At 33.4% G+C, this 19039-nt stretch overlaps 1 protein-coding gene across 2 annotated transcripts in view; it reads left to right on the top strand.

Moving 5' to 3' along the window:
* Positions 1–8992: 8992 nt before the first annotated feature.
* Positions 8993–19039, top strand: part of LOC145668225 (macrophage mannose receptor 1-like) — a 125096-nt gene continuing 115049 nt past the window's right edge. The window contains exons 1-3 of one of the 2 annotated variants that reach the window (XM_081735877.1): positions 8993–9184; positions 13872–14063; positions 17681–17935. In XM_081735877.1, the coding sequence (XP_081592003.1) occupies positions 9133–9184; positions 13872–14063; positions 17681–17935 (499 nt within the window). In that variant the 5' untranslated portion in view covers positions 8993–9132. The remainder of the gene's footprint in view (positions 9185–13871; positions 14064–17680; positions 17936–19039) is intronic. The other variant, XM_081735878.1, reaches the window with a different exon arrangement.

The following is a 19039-nucleotide window of genomic DNA, read 5'->3' as shown; positions in this document are numbered from 1 at the left end:
ATTTCAAGAACCACCTATGGTCCACAGACCACAGTTTTAATATCAGTTTTATACCCTGCGATTCAAAATTATAGGGCCATTAGATGGGTGTATAAGACCCTTGTTGGAATAAATGTTTTGGCTGTTTTTCACCGTAGAACCTTTTTAAAATTTAATGTAAAACTTTAAACATAATGAAGAAAATAAGAACACACTGAAGTGAAATAAACTTGGAAACTCGCATCGTGCTAAAAATTAAGGAAAGCAGAAGCTATTTTCAACCTGAGGCTATCCGTGGTTGAGATTGACCACTAAATATAACTATTATTTTTCCCAGATGATGAGTTCGTATTGTTATTGAAATGAAATTTTTCGAGTCGCTACTCACCAAATTTCACGAGTTTCGTGGATACCAGTTGCTGCTTCTCTGGCTTGAGGGTAAAGCGAAAATACTTATTCTGGCATGAGTCTTATATACTCATCTACTCGAGACATTATACGAGTAGGCAACGTTGAAATGTGAATGATTGTAAAATGTTGAAAATGAAGAAAGTTTGAGGAAATGGAGAAGCCCGAGAAATCCACAGGGTGTTGTCCATCACAAATTGTCATGGTCTGAGATTGAACGAAGGATCCTTGTGCCAGAGGAGTGCACTCTACCAACGGGCCAAACTGTTTCCGTTCAAAAAATATTCAGTATAGTGATAATTTACAATATTGTCTAATATATTTCTCGTAGGTTCCGTGCTCATATTGTTAAATAAAGCATTTTTCTATTAACATTTCAATAGTCAAGTGTTGAAAGTGATCATATAAATATATAAGAAATAATAAATATTGAATGGTCGTATAAGATAATCTCTAATGTTAAAAGTTAAATAAAATTGAATTACTCGCACACAAATCGTGTTCAAAGAATCAATACAAAAACGTTTAATCTACATCTGTATCGCCCTCCTTTAATGCAAGTAGATATGTCGTTCATTTATTATAGTTTGAGTGCTTGTCCGATGAAATTTCAAATACGTATTAACAGTTCAGATAAAAAACAATTCGTCTTTCGAAAGTTCATGTATCGCTAATTTTCATACCAACAGATAGTTCTAGGCAGCAAAGTAAGTTATGTGATCTTGTGTTTCGTGAAAATGGTGTTGTCCACCCAACTCCCAATGGACTTGTTATTCATCCAATTGCACATGTTCTAAGATTGAACCAGGTAATACCATTTTACAAACTCTACCTGGTTCACTTTTCCAGTTTTACCTACTGGCATAAGCATACGAAGTCATCATCTGAAAAAAATAATCGTTATATTTGGTGGTCAATCTCAACCAGGGATAGTCTCAGCTTGAAAATAGCTTCCGCTTTCCTTAATTCTTTTGCACGGTAGGAGTTCTCGTTTATTTCACTTCAGTGTGTTCTTATTTTCTTCATTATGTTTAAAGTTTTACATTAAATTTTAAACGGTTCCACTGTGGAAGACAACGAAAACATTTATTCCAACAAGAGTCTTATACACCCATCTAATGGCCCTATAATTTTGAATCCAAGTGTACAAAACTGTGATATTAAAACTGTGGTCTGTGGACCTAGGTAGTTCTTGAAATCTATATTTCTGATCCTCTTAAACACTAGTCCTAAAAGAACAAAATAAAATTCAAGTAATCTGCGTATCACATACTATACTAAGAATCTCAACAAGTTATTGATACAACTGTGGGTTAATAACATATTCTTCATTGCCTTCAAAATCGTTCACCTCTTGCGCGTGATGGGCCCATGGTTCGATCTTAGCCCGCCAAGCGGTTATTATGGTTATCACACAGCATGTAAGCAAGTCTTCTCAGGATTCTCACACCTTCCTGAGAAATGTGTAAATTTCTCTCCTATTGCAACTATAATTCGTTTAAGAAAGTGGTGAAATGTTTGTTAGGTTATAAGGTTTTAAATGTGGTTCGCGTCCGATGGATCCTTCGCTTGGGTGCGCTCTTGAATCAGTTCATTCTGCATACAAGATCATATGTTGTTTTTCATCTAAAGTAACTGAGTGAACCAGCATTTCAAAGCCTTCATATTATAAACTAAACACAATGTATTAATATTAACCTCAGTTACTCCCGTTCAAAGGACAAATTGTTCATCATGCACTTACGTTGGTAATGTCTGTAGAAAATCTAAAATAAAGCATTAAATATTTTCAGTTTCCTACCATGTTCTTCAAAACAAATCTTTTGTCTTCTAATGCATTGCTTCTTAAACACAAGTTCCTTCATATAGCATACAAAAACAAGTAAGATTATTTTTTCTAATATCACTTTTTTTCTTTTATAAGAGAACAATACGTTACTCTCAGTAGTAATTCAGGTTTCAGTAACTCAGTATATTAGCTATAGGCTATTATTTACATGTGTTAGTTCAATGTTTGTAATCTATTGAATTCTTAATGTTATAATACTACTGATTAATATATTTATAAAATAATATTTACAGTGGACAGATTAATTGCCTGTAATCCTTTGTAATATCAGCACTTACATCAAAGTATTTCGCCCTAATATAATAGGGCCAAATATGTTCTTCTATTCATACATAATTGAATGCATATGCCCTAGTGTCTCGCTGTTAATTTACAGAATTAAATGATTGTTTATCTTTCTCCAGAAACATTTCTATAATTCTTTGATATAGCAATCACACTCTGTAATGTACTGATATATCAGATTATTTTTCCCCAGAGTATAAGTGTTCTTAATATTACAACCTTTAATATGCATCTTTAAATAAATTTTATAAATTTTCTCTGTTATTTCACGTTTAATTACGATCGTCCACACCTGTAATAATTCGTAATCATACTGCAGCAAAGACGTTTGTTCTTTCTCATTTTCATTATGTTCAGAACATGCTTCACTTAATATTACTGAATTTGGTGTATACTCTTTAAATAATTGTATAACACATGTATCACTAATACTTTCATGAGTACACTCGCACTCATTAGATTCCACTTCAAATCAGTTAATATTTAAAGGACTCTCATCATCACTTTCCGGGAGTATTTCATCATTATATCTATTATAGCGTATGAAATAATACATTTCTTCTATTTCTTGTGATGGATATATGATTCTCACTTTATTAAGTAATTCATTTGGCAAATCGGGATCAGACGGGTAAATTAACACTATAGGTTTCTCGTTTTCAGGTTGAATTTCTTTTTCTCTAGATGAAACAGGAGCAATCTCCCTGCTAGTGACTCGAATTTCCTGTTTAATAATATGTTTCAAGGCGATACAAAATAAATATTTTTCATGAAACAATTCGTTAATATATCACGACTTATGTTCTATTATTTTCAAAATATACTTCATGAACTTATATTCCATTAAAATAAAATACATAAATGTATAATAGTAAAATATAAAATTATATATTTGTTTTGTTATTGGTAATATCTGCTACAAATAATATGCGAACTCTCATTCAAGATAAAATTTTTTACTCACACTAAGGTTACTTTCACTTACTTTCGTACATTCTTCTTGTACATTTTTACACCACATCAGTATATTCGGTGCTTGGGGTACATGGTATGATCCCAGTTCTTGCCGTGTGGACTTTGTGGTGGAGAAACACCGTGCTCTTGGGTTTTCTAAGGGTTCTGCCCTTTCCTCCCACTTTCTTCATTCCACCATTTCATAATTTCTCATAATCACCGTCTCCTTTAGACTAACTGGCATAATCGTGGGACGTAAAACTTAATGAATTATTCTTTTCATTTTTACCGTATCAGTATATTTCCCAAAGTCTTTCTCTAGTAAAATTTTAACTAGTGTCGGCTATATTTAGAGTCACACACAAGATCTCGGAAGCGTTCAATAAAGTTCCATGTAAACAAAAACAAATGTCCATGCATTTTTCTATAAATTGATAATTATTTACGAACCTGAAAATTTATTACAACCTCTATAGCTTTCCGTTCAAGCGATTCCGTATCCAACATCAAGCAATTATTCTTCTACTGTTCACCTTCCAAGAACCCGCATGTAATACAAATACAAATATCGTCTGGTTTTCAATATATTATACACTCTTTTATACAGTCTAATTATGTACGTTCTACAGTACACTCACATGGCAACTTCAAAAATTCTTCCAACTCCCAATTCTGCACCGGGTATTTACTCACTGTGGTGAAAGTGTAGGGAGATATTCTTTTGTTTCACAATCGACATCAAATGACGGAGTAACTTTTTTCCAGTGGCGAAGGCTGAGGGGACACCACCGGTTGAAATGTCCCCGATAAAGACGTTAATATATCCAAGTTGGCCGGAGTACCTCCTGTTTCCAATGGTGGAGGTTGCAGGATCACCACCGGTTGGGATAAACACTCTGTCAACGTCAAAGGCAATGATTCTGTAAAATCACTTTCACCTCTTGTACTAAGATTCAAAGGTTTCAGTGAATCCATGTTTTAAACCAATCTGTAAATCCTTTACCCTACAAAACACCACTATATTTCAACAGCAAACATTTCACGACAATAGGTTTTATTCTCCAGCATTTTCTTATTTGCTTCAGCGCCTAAAACAGAAAAATCTGCAATTAGTTACCGTATTACGATTTTTCAAATTACAAAAACATAAAATATAATATTCAAAGTAGCACTAACGTTCCCAACCATATTGGCTTTTCATGTGAGAAACTCAAATTCGATTCCCGGTGCGGATTCTGCGGACTTCCTGTTCAATATGAGTTTGTTCTTACATAATAACATTTATAACATTTATAACTCAAAAGTCCACATAGCGAACATAAAAAAGGATTAGCGTACGTTTCTGCAGGTGGAAAACCCCTGGTCCAATTCCCGGCTGTGTCATGGCTCAATGTCCAATATAACTTCCATCTTAACATATACTTTATGTATATCTGTTATAATTCTTATAAAATTCATAGCTACATATAAGTAACGAAACCTGCTAAGCAGAAGGTTTATCGTACGGTTTTCCACGTAGGGAAGCCCTGTTCGATTCCCGGCGCGGATTCTGCTGACTTCCTGGTGAATATAAGTTTGTTCATACACAGTAAAATTTATAACATTTATAAATGAAAACTCCGCACTGCAAGTGAAAGGTTTAGCGTATGGTTTTCGACGTGGGAGAATTCTGGTTCGAGTCTCGAAGCAATGAACAATATTGATTGCCTGCAGCCTCCATATTACATTATACTATATCTTAGTCAAGTTATAATTCCATAAAAGTACACTGAGTCATATGGCTTTCAATGCTGGAAATCCGCGGTCAATTCCCGATTAAAACAAGCACTTCTTTTCGCTTATACTCCCGACTATTACAACATGTTTTATAAGTATTTCATTTACAATGACACCTCCCATATAAAAATGAACTATTTTAAAACAAGAAAACAACGAAATTAGTACCTACCAATAATTTTCTCTTCCAGTGCCTTCTACGTGTCAATTTTCTTCTTGCAACACTATACTTGCGCTTCCTATCTCTTATACGTTATACGAATCATGCAAATGAATCGGTATTTATATAACTATAATATCCTTGAGAGCCACCTGGGAACTTCCACAATATTTCCACCATCCCAACGATCAAAATTCCACAATATTCTCCAACGACCAACATACGCTGCCGTGTTACATGCCATGCATATATATATGAAACACCAATACATTACCTTGTTAAATGTGTGTGATCTGCATATTTCAAATCTAAAGGTCTTTTCATATCGTGCTTGTCACATTAGCATTTCTTAACCATTATAACAGCAGAAAACATTTATTATAGTGACATTCTTTTCGTATACAACATCCGTACCCAGCTGCATATATTATCATATTTCTTCTGTGTCATTTACAAGATCATTAATATGCGTAGAAAGATGTATCAATTATTCGAACTATCGACCACCCGTGAATATAATTACAACATAGCATTAAGTATTCTTACAATATCAAAAATATCGACACTTATGAATATTTATGAGTCTTTACAGGTTAAAACTAGAAATGCTGTACACAGTCCACTTATTTCCAATGAGGCGTTTATATATGAAGTTTCTTCTGAACTTGAGAGGATCATGAGATACTCAATTCTTAGGATAAATTTTATCCTTAGAATAGGTATTTTAGTCAAAGTAACAGGATAAGAACCCAATTCAAAGTAGGTGAAACTATAATCATATATATGGTAGTTTATTGCTTATTAACTACTGGCCGGATGTCAATGGAATTTTGGGGGCAAGTAGCCCATCGTTTGAGGGATTAACGTCTGTTTATATGGTGGTCGATCTCGGCCATGGACAGGCTCGGCTTGGTAACAGGGACTATGTTGGAGAACTTTACATACTGGAAACTTCTGAGTTCGATTCACCTTGGCTTGTTGTACAATAGATTCTCTGAGGAAAGGGAATGAAGAAGGATTTACATAAGTTAGACGGTATTTCAGCAGGCCACTAGGTGTATGCATTTAACAGCTCGCACAGCGCTTTGTGTAGAATCTTTGTATTAAATATAGGAAAAGTGAAGAAAATAGAACAGAGGGCTATCGGTACCAAGGTAGTGTTATAAAGGAACAAATGAAAGACGAACGTGAAATAAGAAAGAAATGGCGAACGAAGTATTTAGAAAGAAGAAAAATATCTTTTAAAGGTTTTTGAACAGTGTTAGGAAAAAGACGCTTCAAATGTTTCGTGAAAGATGTATTATATGACTATGCAAAGTAACGAAAAAAGATTGGAACTTTCGAAATGTATGTGTGGAGAAGAGTGAAGAAAATTAGTTGTGTTCAATGGAAAAGGCATGAGGAAGCATTAGGAATATTAATAAAGAAAAGAATGATATTGGATGTTCTTAAAGAAATCAGTTGAGATATTCGCCTAGAATTACTTATTGCGAGGGATTGGTAGAAAGTACAATAGAAGGAATAGTTGATGAGAGCGAAAGAGGCAACATGAGTTTAGAACTAAATTTCTGGGTTTTCGGCTTCTATGGGCATATTAACCCGTCACGTATGAGGGATAGTTTCTCGGGGATTACACCATCCTACGAAAGGGAAGGAAAGAAATTCTCTGGGAGCTATATGTTAGGTACCATCCCGGAATTTGACTGGTATGACTGAAGTAAAACAAGGAAATTCTCACTCAGGATGGCTAGAATGAAAAAGCTCTGGGTTGAGTGTCTTTACCGGGAATCGAATCCAGGACGCCTAGCACCGAAATGGGCAATAATATTCATGAACAGAACTACAACATTATTAAAATTATTAATTCATGACGTAGTAGTTAGTTGTGTAACGTAGTGCATAAAATTTCTAACCTTGCAGTAATTGACCTCCAGAAAATAGAATGCTTGTGAAGTAACTACGAAATTTCTATGATGATGATGACGAAGAAGTTTTTTTTTTCGAAATCAAGACCTGGTTTAATTACTTTGTTTTATCTAGAAATTATAGTCATTCAACTTTATAAATTGTTAAAATCCATTCAGTATGAGCTCTCTCACTAGCCTCTACCTGGAGGTTTTAATGATACAAATCATCATCCTAGTGATGAATATTAGTGTGTAACCGTTAATGAGATGTTGATCGAAGTAAAACGCACTTTCAGAGCCTTGCAATCTATGCTGCTCTTAAATGAGTTTTCCAAACCTTCAAAGATATTATCTAAATATATTTCTAGTAGTTCATATCTACTTAGATGTAGCTTATTTAGTAAAAATCATTTACACTCGCAGAATCAAATTTTTCAAAATTGTCGCTACTTAAAATTTTCAATAGTATAAACCACCAACTTAGTGATCATTTTAATGTGAAAAAATAGACTTTTGGCTCAATGATTTTTTGTTAATGGTGTTGTCATACATGGTATAAAGCAGTAAGTGTAATCATTTCACACTTGTAAATTGAGTAATCTATCCGTCTGCCACATTTAGAACAGTTACTTTTTCTTCTTCTTCTTCTTCGTCTTGCGTTTCTAGTTTCTAGCAATGTAATAATAATAAAATAAGTATAAATTAAAAATCATACATATCGTGAAGTTCCTGGAATCTCTTCTCAACAAAATAGTTAGCCACTGGGACTTTTAAACTTCTTCAGTAGAGTTAGTTAAATATGTATGGAAATGCTTTTGTATATTTTATGTACCAAACCTGAAAACCTACCTGTTATAATATATATACTGATCCTTACGTAACGAATTCTAACGTAATTAAGTAATTATCGTATTATGCTTTTATGTTTTAATTTTCAGTGAGCTACTTAAAATGGTGGATAGTAAAGTGAAGGTATTACTCTAAAAGACAGCATTGCAATGAGTCGAGGAAATTACTTATTTCTTCATAAGCTGTTCACAATGGGAAAATTTTAAGTACTGTTAGTTCTGCTGTAAGTACTGCTTTTAGAATCATATTTTTAATATGGATTTATAAAACAATCTTTACTAAGCTCATCGTAACAGAAAACTTAAAAAAACATATTAGATACATTTTGCAATATGCATATAATTTAAATGGTCTTCTACTAATCCGTAAATGACTTTTCATTATTTTTGAACAAAGTGAACAAGATGGAAACGATTTTGATGAGCAAGATGATGTGTGGAGGAAACAAGAAATGTTACATTCAGAATGAGCATGGGCTCAAATCCCTGGTTGCTATATTATGTTTGGTATTTTTTATTTATATTAAGAAAATCTAAAAAAATAATACATTTTCGCGAGCCAGGGGACAAGGCTCGGGCTCCCCTGCCCTCCCCTTCGGGCGTCCATGAGCATGAGGAAAACACATTACTGTACCACCTTATAAGAATGTTATACTCATAAAGATCAAAGGTAATGATGTAGATATTTCTGTAATAGCTATAGATTTCTAGGCATACAATTGCTAATTATTTAGTAAATAGAAGTCAGAATGTATTGTTTTGTCAAGTGTATTTACATCTCTTACAAGTTTAGTTTGCTGATAGCAGACGATCGTATTGTACTTAGATTCACTTTGTTTTGCAAAGGGAAAGTTAAACATCTGCTTTCTTCAGATGGGAAGCTCTTCTTGTCAGGGCTTCTAAGAATTTAAAATAATAATTTTAATTAGGTTAAGAATTTTATGAACATTACAAAATTATAAAATTATGTTTGCCGTTTTATTACTAAGTTTGGTTGTATCTACATTTGCACATGACGGTAAGTGTTGAAATTATCTAAGATAAGTAATTTGCAATTACATAATATTAAACAACTATATGAAAGTATAAGACAATTTGTTAATTTATATATTTATTCATTTTAACGAAAAATCTAGAACTAGTTTAATAATCTACGAAGAAACAATGCAAAAATAAATATCAAATTTAATTACTTATTCGATAAAAAATCATTTGCATTAAAATTAATTAGTCAATTTAAAATAATCAAAATAAAATATCTGAAAGTGGCAAGCGTAGTTATGGAAAATGTATTGAGTACTAATATTGTTTACACTTGTAGAAAATATCTTAACGTCCAAAGAAACATTGTAGATATAATACTTGGCAAAGAGTAGTTCATGAGCACAGTAAAACAGTGAAACACGAAGAAGTATTTTTCTGACTGGAAGAGCTATTTTCTCTATGATCGAATATACAATTAAATCAATAATTACAAACACGTCAATAACTTCTGTAAATTTTAATATATAGTATTTAAAATCAAGAAATTTCCACTATATTTTTGCTTAAATACTATTATACTCAGTAAACCGACATGTGGTTTTTCCGATCTAATCACGACGAAATCCGATTGTATCTTATAGTTTTTTCTAGACCACACAAGTTGCTAACCAATTTTATTATCTCATCTCTAACTTTTATCATCATATTCTTATGGTCAAGATTTCGATAAAGAGTTTCCTATTGCGTTAATTCACTTTTGATTTTTTTGAATAATGGTTTTGGTTTTCTATCCACAAAAACTTTTAATTGTAGGTTATCTCTTCAGAAACATCTTACAACTTCCATCCTTAAATATTAACTTACTGTAACAACCATTGCTGGAGAAACCATTCCAACTTCTCAAATACATTTTCTATAATGTTTAACAATGTTTTGTGTTAAGTTGTTACAATTGTTGTTTTTATGATTATCGAAAATGTAATACCAGAATGATTTCTGTAGTACCATTTATTTAAATAAGATCATATTCGAGAATAAACACTGAAAATGTTTTTGAAACACATGTAACACATGTAACTTCCAATCTTTTCTATTTAATATCATTCTTCTCTACTGACAAACTGACATAAAAGAACTACGGGTTTAATGTTAATCTCTTTTTGAGGAAATTTAGAGCACTTTCATACGAAGTCTTCACAAATTTTACTTTACATACATGAATGTTTGTATCCAAATTATAATCTAGTTTTAGTCTGTGTTACTTTATGTGTTTCGATTCTTTATCTAGATATTTTACTTTTTATTTGTTGAATGAACATACTTTTAAAATACTTTTGTCTAATATATTTTTACCGTATAGAACAGGGATTTTTCAAAGAACTATTCGATCGAAAGGTATCGATCAATTTGAATGAAAATTAATGTATAAACTTATTGAAAGACAGGCCCTAGGAAGTAAGAAAACGTAAATATATCACTCTAGTTGAGACAGCCGAAGTGGCTTATGGGCTACTGGAGTTTATTTCGTTTTTAAAGTTAGGCACCACACTTGGACCGCCCTTATTCCTTGGTTCTTCTAGATTCTCATTTGAGAGGGGCTAGTTGATTCACTGAGTTACTTCAAAAACGTAAATACCTCTCACAGGCAATAGAGTTAGGACTGTCTGTTAAATAATTAGTCATCTTACTAACTACATACACGTAAGTGTGAAAGCCAGCGTAAACTGATAAAAAGTACAGGATCGATAGCTAATCGTTCGATAGAGAAAAGAAATGTAAATTCAATAATGAATTGCATAGAAACAAGTTATGCCATTTGCTGAAATACCATAAATAGAAGCCTTCGTGGTTTATGTACTAATTATCTGTGGTAGCTTTCTAAAACCATCTAATTGCAGCGTTAGCTTGAATACAATATACTTGTTTTATCCAATCAAGCTTAACCGTCACAGTTCCAAACAATGTACAAACTGCCATTAATGGCCGTGTGCACCAACAAAGTTCAACTGTTGAACGAGGGCTATAACCAAGTTTGGTGAAAATGTCTGTTGCACCAACAACGTTCAAAGTTAAGTCTCGGTAAAATGATGAATAAACTTGGTTTTAACTTGAACAGCTGAATTCGAGAGTTTAAACTTCGTTGATCCAAGTCAGTCTTTTTACATTCAATAATGTCTCTGTATTTTTCCACTAATGAAATTACAATCCATTTCTAGTGTTCGGAAAAATCTTTTGCTCGTGGTTTCATTATTATTTTTCCATCACAGTTAAGATCATTAAAATTAGACTATTCACAACTCTATGCACACAATTTCGAAAGTCGAAAAGACCGGCACGGGGTATGCTTTCTTCATTTGTTACTTTGTTAACCGAAGATTAGAGACAAAAGACGACAACCAACCAGAGTCGATTTTACAAATTGGCCGAAGTTTACTTAAACGAGATGTACTAAACTTCGACTTTCAATGGTGCAACAAAAGTCCTGGAACCACGTTTTAACTTGAAAGTTTAATGTTGAATGCGTTTGAGTGAACGATCGTTTAAACTTCGTGGGTGCACACGGTAGTAAGTGGAAAGAAACACCTTTTGCTTTGACCAAATCCACATATCTCAATCAAACACTACGAAATATAATAATCATAATAATAAAAAAAGTAAATACAAAAACTGAGAAGCTTGCATATACATGACCTTGAAATGTTCACTTACCTATCACAGTCTTACTTTTTCATCACCAGTTTTATTCTATGTGACGCTAAGCATTCTTGACGATTCTCTGACAGCACGCTTTGCATTGGAGGTAACTACTTTGCAGGTGTATAAGGAGTATTTCATTCTATTCCTGTTGAGTCAGTTTTCAGCGGTCAGAAACTATTTGTACCTTACGAGAGCAAAGTTGGTGCTTCAGAACTTCGAAGTCACAGTAAGACATCGGAATTCTTTACTGGGATGTCGGTAAAGAGAATAGCATAAATTCCTATCCTACCTTAGATTTATCTGTAGAATGCCAGCGATGATTTGGCTATGTGATTGAACGTATACCCATAATAGACTTTCACTCGACTTTTGCCACTATAGGATGTGAAGATTTGTAAATATCTGTAGAAACATGTTTCTGACAATATGTAGCTTTTTCATTGTTGAAAATCGACGCAGTTTTAATTTTGTCCTATGAGAAAGTCCAACCACAACCACGAAACCGCGTGGACAATTTCGATACACTGATGAACAAATTTGTTTCGTCCTTTTATATCTACACTTCTGTTCCTAATTGTTCGAACCTTTCCAGAAATGATCAGAATATTTACGACTCAGATATGATGACCATATGTCTGCCAGATTGCGATCGTACAATTTTCTTCAGTTATCTATCCGTTCAATTATATCTGGCTTTCAGTGAATGAACATTCTCATTATGGAACGCTTTGAGACAACTTTTTTGTGAACGGCATGGTGCATGCTTGCTTAAAGCACACGGAATAGGTTGGCCACAGATGGATTTCCTCATGTTGTCACTATCTTGATTCTGTGCAACAACGGTAGTGCTAGCTGGATTGGGATCTTTCCGACTTTCTTAGTCAGTAATACAAAGTTTGGGAAAAGTGTTGATGCATGCACTATAGCATTAACACTGGAGTGTTTAACATCAAATACATATTCACTCTTCTATTTAACTATGCTGGAACGACTGAAGTATGCTTTAGAAAGTCTACAGACTTGATTGGCACAACTAGAATTCGCATAACAGAACTACTTCCTTGCAAACCATCACACTAAAGCCTCAATGATGCAAATTTTGAATGCATTCGAAACGATCGTCTACGTTTCGGAGACCCGAAACAGCATAAATCAAGAGTTTTCCTACATGGTTTAGAAAATCGAATCGATTAAGACAAGAATGACAATTTTGTATTACACGTTTTGCTTAAAAATAAACCAATCCTTTTGTAAAGTTTGCAATCAAAAAATGAAATATGTTGCTACCGAAAGTAACTTAATAGAGCATGTCGAGTGTGCGTTGTGTTTGTCAATTCCCGACCATGAAGGACGCAAGAGTAGGTCTTAGTGTGGAATTGCAGAAAACTTTCACAAACTTTCGACATGTTGCGTAAAGTTTATGGCGAGGAAGTTAGAATAATACAGATATTTTCAACTGAGTAAAACTTCTGCTGGCGTCCAAATTTTCCGGTATAAACCACGCAGAGAGTTCCTGGGAAGGCATCTGTGTAAATCATAGTTTGATTATGCTACTATTACCATAAAAGGCGTGGTTAAAGAAAGCCAGAACAAGTCTTGGATCCTTCATTACGTAAATGCACGTTTTCAGCCCCCTCTTCTTAGGGAAACTGGCAAAGAACAAGACACCTGCTGTTCCATAACTTGACATCCTAATTGCCGACCTCCTTCTATTAATTAAGGTGAAAACCAAGCTTCAAGTATCGCATATGTCAGAAATGATGGAGGAGAAATCTCTAATGCACTTTCAGTAATTTCAAACTCTTGTAACTTCAGTAATTTCCAGCACTTGTTGAAGACCCGAAATACAAATAATGGGAGCAAATGACGAGGAGTATGTTAAAGTATGTAGGTTCGATTAAGAGGTAAGTATAATTATTTTCTAGTTCGCTTTCTATTTTAATAGTTTTTGTTTACGAAACTCGAAAACATCTTTGTTCCTAGTTTTTTAAAAATATATTAACATAAATATTAATAAATTGCAGAAAATAGATGGGCGCTACTAGAGGAGGAGCATTTCGTGGTTGGCAGATACGCCTATCATATCCCAAGAGAAAGATCAGCATGGTTAGAAGCAGCGTCGATTTGTGCTGCGAATGAAAGTAAACTTGCAAATTTGAATGATGATGAAACCAGAGCAAGAGAAATTGCCGATCATTTAGCCGATACTCGGCACGGTACGTATACATAAGTTATAAGAAAACAAGAATTTAACATGGTCTTGAATAATATAATATTAGAAAATTACAACATATGGTGTGATGTAGTTTATACAATAGTAATATAGTTTATACAGTAGTTGATGTAGTTTATAAAGTAATAATTACAGTAGTATGTTGTTTCCTGAACAGATGTCTGTAGGTATTTTAATATAGGGTCAGTGAGTTATAGGTGCACCTTGCCTCTGGTCTTTATTCCGATAAATATGACTTCTGTATTATGTATTTATGACGTCATCAATCTTGTGTCACAAACCCACTAGATAGAAAAAAATAAGATTATTGCTGAAAAGATAAGTTCAAGAACATGTTACGGATAATTAAAATGAGTTTATACCGTGCAGGCTGTGTTTAAGGAAAATATTAAAGTATAATAAATAAGAAAAACAGAACAAAACTGAACAGAACGAACACTGGCGAGACAAATCGTGACCTCGCATGCTAACACTCACTCTTTGGTAATTAACTATTAAAATAAACTTTGAAAATGAAGGTAAACCTAAGTTTATGATAAACTTTTAAAATATATAATGTGGATGGAAGCAGAGGGTCATCGATAATCATCTCATCTTGTTCCACGTACAACATATACGAACGTACTCCGGAACCCCAACAGCAGTTCTCTGAAGAAAGAATGGTGATGGGGCTAGAAGTTGTGTTCACACTGTAAGTTGTTTCCAAATTCTAACTCTTCCACACAGTATTCGTTTGAGTTGTGATGGGGGCATGGTGGCTCAGAGGTAGAGCGTTCACCTCCGGTACTTGGAGTCCCTGGTTCGATCCCAGCTCGCGCCGTGTGGACTTTGTGATGGACAAACACCGTGCTCGTGGGTTTTCTCGGGGTTCTCCCGTTTCCTCCCACTTTCTTCATACTACCATTTCATTAATTTATCATCACCATCGTCTCCTTTAGCCTAACCGGCATAACCGTGGGACGTAAAACTTAAAGATTTCATTTCATCTTTTTCGTTTGAGTTGTGGATTTTGGACACACGCCTACGAGTGGAAAGTTTTACAAACACAGGAGAAACAGTATATAAGCTTAGATTTTTCTAACGGGTTATCTTAGTTCTTGTTTCTTGCTGGAAGATATGGTCACTTGGTTGATTATTTTGTTGCTGATTGCTCGCATAGAAAGGTTGTTACGTTTGGTGTCAAGTATCCAGCGCTACATATATATTGTAAACTGAGAACGTTGAGAAAAAGGCAAATACTGAAAATGGAAAGTCTTTCGTAAGTATAAAAGAAAAACTTTTCTACCCGTAGAAGGTTCAACATTATACTTACAGAAACAAATATGATTGTGTCTTATATTACCGATGGTTTCCTAGACAGGCCACCATTGTATGTCAAATATTGAAATTGAAATTTTTGTTTTCTTACTGTTGCATTGTTTAACAAGCATGTAGTTTAGCTAATCAGATATCTGTAATAAATATTCAGTTTTGGAAGAGTATACTACTTTTCTTAACGTATTGATGCATTTAAAATTAAATACATCACATATAGATAAATGTGTCATCCCCTTTAACGCATTTTATATCATTTTGTATTTTATATAATGATTATTAAACAGAGAAGGGGAGAAGGACGTCATAATACCAAGGAATGACAGACATATTGACCACCATGCACTGACGCACCAAAAAGTGTCATTCTCAGTGATAACATGATGCTAGACACATATAGTACAGTATAATAAGTGTGAAATTTCTACGATTTTCACATATAGTATAGCAATAGTTCAATTATTGTACAGTTATCTCTGTGTAGAATATAATAAAACTATGATATTAATTTCATTTCCGTTACACGTGTCTTTGTGGTATTGCAATTTCAGCCTGTATGATTTGACAGGAAGTAATGTGAATAAAATTTTAGAATAACATTTTTAAAAATATAATTTGTATACTACAGTACTAGGAAACATAGAGATAGTTATGAAAATAATCTAAATGTTTATGTACTATAACACGATTTCTCTTGGTCAGTAACACTAAGCATTATTGCTTTGTGATTGTGTTATGTAAGTGTTATTCTGGGTGATAGTGACCAGTATGTAAGGCAGGTTACCATGGATTCGTGCTTGCAATAGGTAATGTATTGATGATATAACATGGGAGATTTCTGTTATGTAAGATAGTGAATAGTGAATGGACGGTTAATTGGAACAACTATATCCGAGACTGTCAGTGCACTAGTATACAGAGAACAACAGTATCTAATATTATGAAAGCACACACAATTAGCGGGAAGACGTTATCAGAGAGTGAGGATTATAGGTGGAGTCTAGTTCTAGATATATGGAATCGTTGGAAATTTAAGAAGATTGTCACAAACAACTTTGCAGCTAATGCGGCAGAATTGTCTAAATCACTCAATCAGCATCTATAATGAACTTTTTCTACCATCATAGTCCAATGAGAGCTTCAGAGCTCAACATTCATAGTCGGCTTGTGATTTCGATATTTCTGATCATCCTTCAACGTAGTAAAGCAAAGATTGTGCTCAGAACACAAACATGCGCCACAAACTATTGGATGAGAGAATTTTTTCTCGATATTTTTTTCTTCGTTTTCAATAACAGACCAGTTTCACGTGTGGCGGATTCCCAAGGAAATGTTTCTTTGCAACTGTTCTTGACTTATACCTCCGCGCTAAGAATCAAAGCTGTTTCGCCAATTAATAGTGCTCCCACGCCTTATTAAACAGGTAAATTGGATTTTCTTCAAATATTTTCATTATTTTGGTAATCATCTGTGTATAAATAAAGATACTTTCTCTTGTTTTCGTACATTTATTGGTATGAAAATGATTATAATTAATCTCAAGTTGAAAACTTTTACAATCAATAAATTATAACATACGAACATAATATAGTATGTTATAATAAATTAACATACAAATCGTCTTCTTTGCATTTTTCGTAATAAGGAAGATCTTTCGAAGTTTATGTAAAAAAAAAAATAGCAGGTAAACATTGTCAAATTATGCTTTATTTATAATATTATATTTTAGAAAGTGTTCAACACTTACCGTAAAGTATGAAATAACAACATCTTCATTAGTATATTATATTTAAAATGCAGTTCACTGCTTTAATCTAAAACTTGGAAATTGCTTTCTGTTAAATTTGATAGTTTGGATTAGCGTAAAACGGTATTACTAGTAACTGGTTGAGCTGAAGCGTCACTGTAAAGTCACTTTCCTATTTGCACAAAAATATTTCGAGTTCTTACAAACGTAAGTTGTATTCTGTGTAATAAATTCATATGTGATACCCCACTTCAATAAGTCTACCGCAACCATTGTCTAGAAAAAAGAAAGGTTATATGAAAACACGTATAGTAGGTAAATGTATTAAAAGATATTCTTTTTGTTTAAAAAATCGAAATTTGAATATAATTAAAGATGCTGGTTTGATATAATCCTTCCGGTGATATAATCTAGTGGGGTTCATACTTTCCACACATCTTAACCACAGTTCTTCCAGAATGAATTTTGCTTTCTTTATTGGGCTTTTATAATTATTTCTTTAGTAAAAGAATTATAAATACGTGTCTATTACTTTATAGAATTTGAGGACGTATGGATAGGTGCAAGATTATCGAACAATGTATGGAAGTGGTATGGAACGGATGCAGATGTCCAATTGCCAAAGCCCGAAGGAGAAGAGTCAGGAGGATTTGGAGCTTTGTGGTTGAATAAGGACCAATCAAACCCAGACAAAGAGAGAGGATGTTTGGCTTTGGATAGAAAAAAACACAAGGAGCCCATCCTTGTGGCTGAGCCTTGCCACTTACCCCGGCACTTCATTTGTGAAAGAGAATGTAAGTATTGTTTTAACAATGAATTACATGCATTCACAATTATAACTAAGGATAATCTACATCGTTCATGTAGCATTATTCCGAAAAAGGGTTTGTAAAATTATGGTCTAATGGTCAACTGAAATAAATACATGCAAGATTAAGTCAGAGTGGGAAATGGCAGTCTTTCTTCACATACAACTCATTAGAATAGTTCTTCGCTGACTGAGATGATCACTCAGACTTAAACATTCTAGCCTCAGAAGTCATTAGATCCTCAAAAATGAAAGAAAATACATAATTTTGTCGTTAATATGTAATTAAAGTTTACTCGTACTTGGTTGAAAATGTGTATTAACTTTGAGATACTCTGTACTGGACAGGATTTTGTAGACTAGTTGTCAATTTTAGACACAAATTTATTTTTGATTCATAATAAAATTTAAAAAAATATATTTTGTTCAAAACTGCTTAAAGGACTGCTAGAATGATTCAATCTTGCATATGTATGGTGTAGTGTCAAAATAAGCATTTGCTATTTGTTTTTCTAGTCACTAAAATTTAGTAATTCATGTGTCTAGCTTTTTACAGGAATATAAAGAATTTCTAAATGCTGGCAGTTTATACTGAGTATCAATGAGTAATTTCCCTCTAGTCATGATGTATAGTGTTAAAATTATTATGGCATTTTCTTCTGCAGAAAACATTCAGTCCGACATGATTATCAATTGAACACTATGGGCATGATGTGATGTATTTCTAACGCGTAGAATTAAAGTTACAAGAAATTGAAAATTTTATATTTTTCAAAATATTTTATTTCTTTTTAAAAAAATATGCTTAGATAAATACCACATCCGATTACAAAGATGGTTTACAATAAACGTATCTCAACTGTGCCGAAGATATGAAAAACATGCATCGAGATTCCAGTACTACTTAAAATGATGTACAGTTGTGGAAAGTTGTTTTTAAATATTACTCTTTTCTGCTTCTATAAACTTACTACAACAGATGTGAGTAGTTGTAATTACAACGAGTTCACACAATTTCGTAATTTAAGGTAGTGTTGCAAACTTTACCAATGTTCATTATAACTCAGGAACGGATTAAGGTAAATTGCTG

Source organism: Thermobia domestica, chromosome 13 (genome assembly GCF_964235325.1).
Source record: "Thermobia domestica chromosome 13, izTheDome1.hap1.1, whole genome shotgun sequence".
NCBI classification, from domain to species: domain Eukaryota; kingdom Metazoa; phylum Arthropoda; class Insecta; order Zygentoma; family Lepismatidae; genus Thermobia; species Thermobia domestica.
Note: the sequence above shows the minus strand (reverse complement) of the source record. Positions and strands in the feature narration are given on the sequence as shown.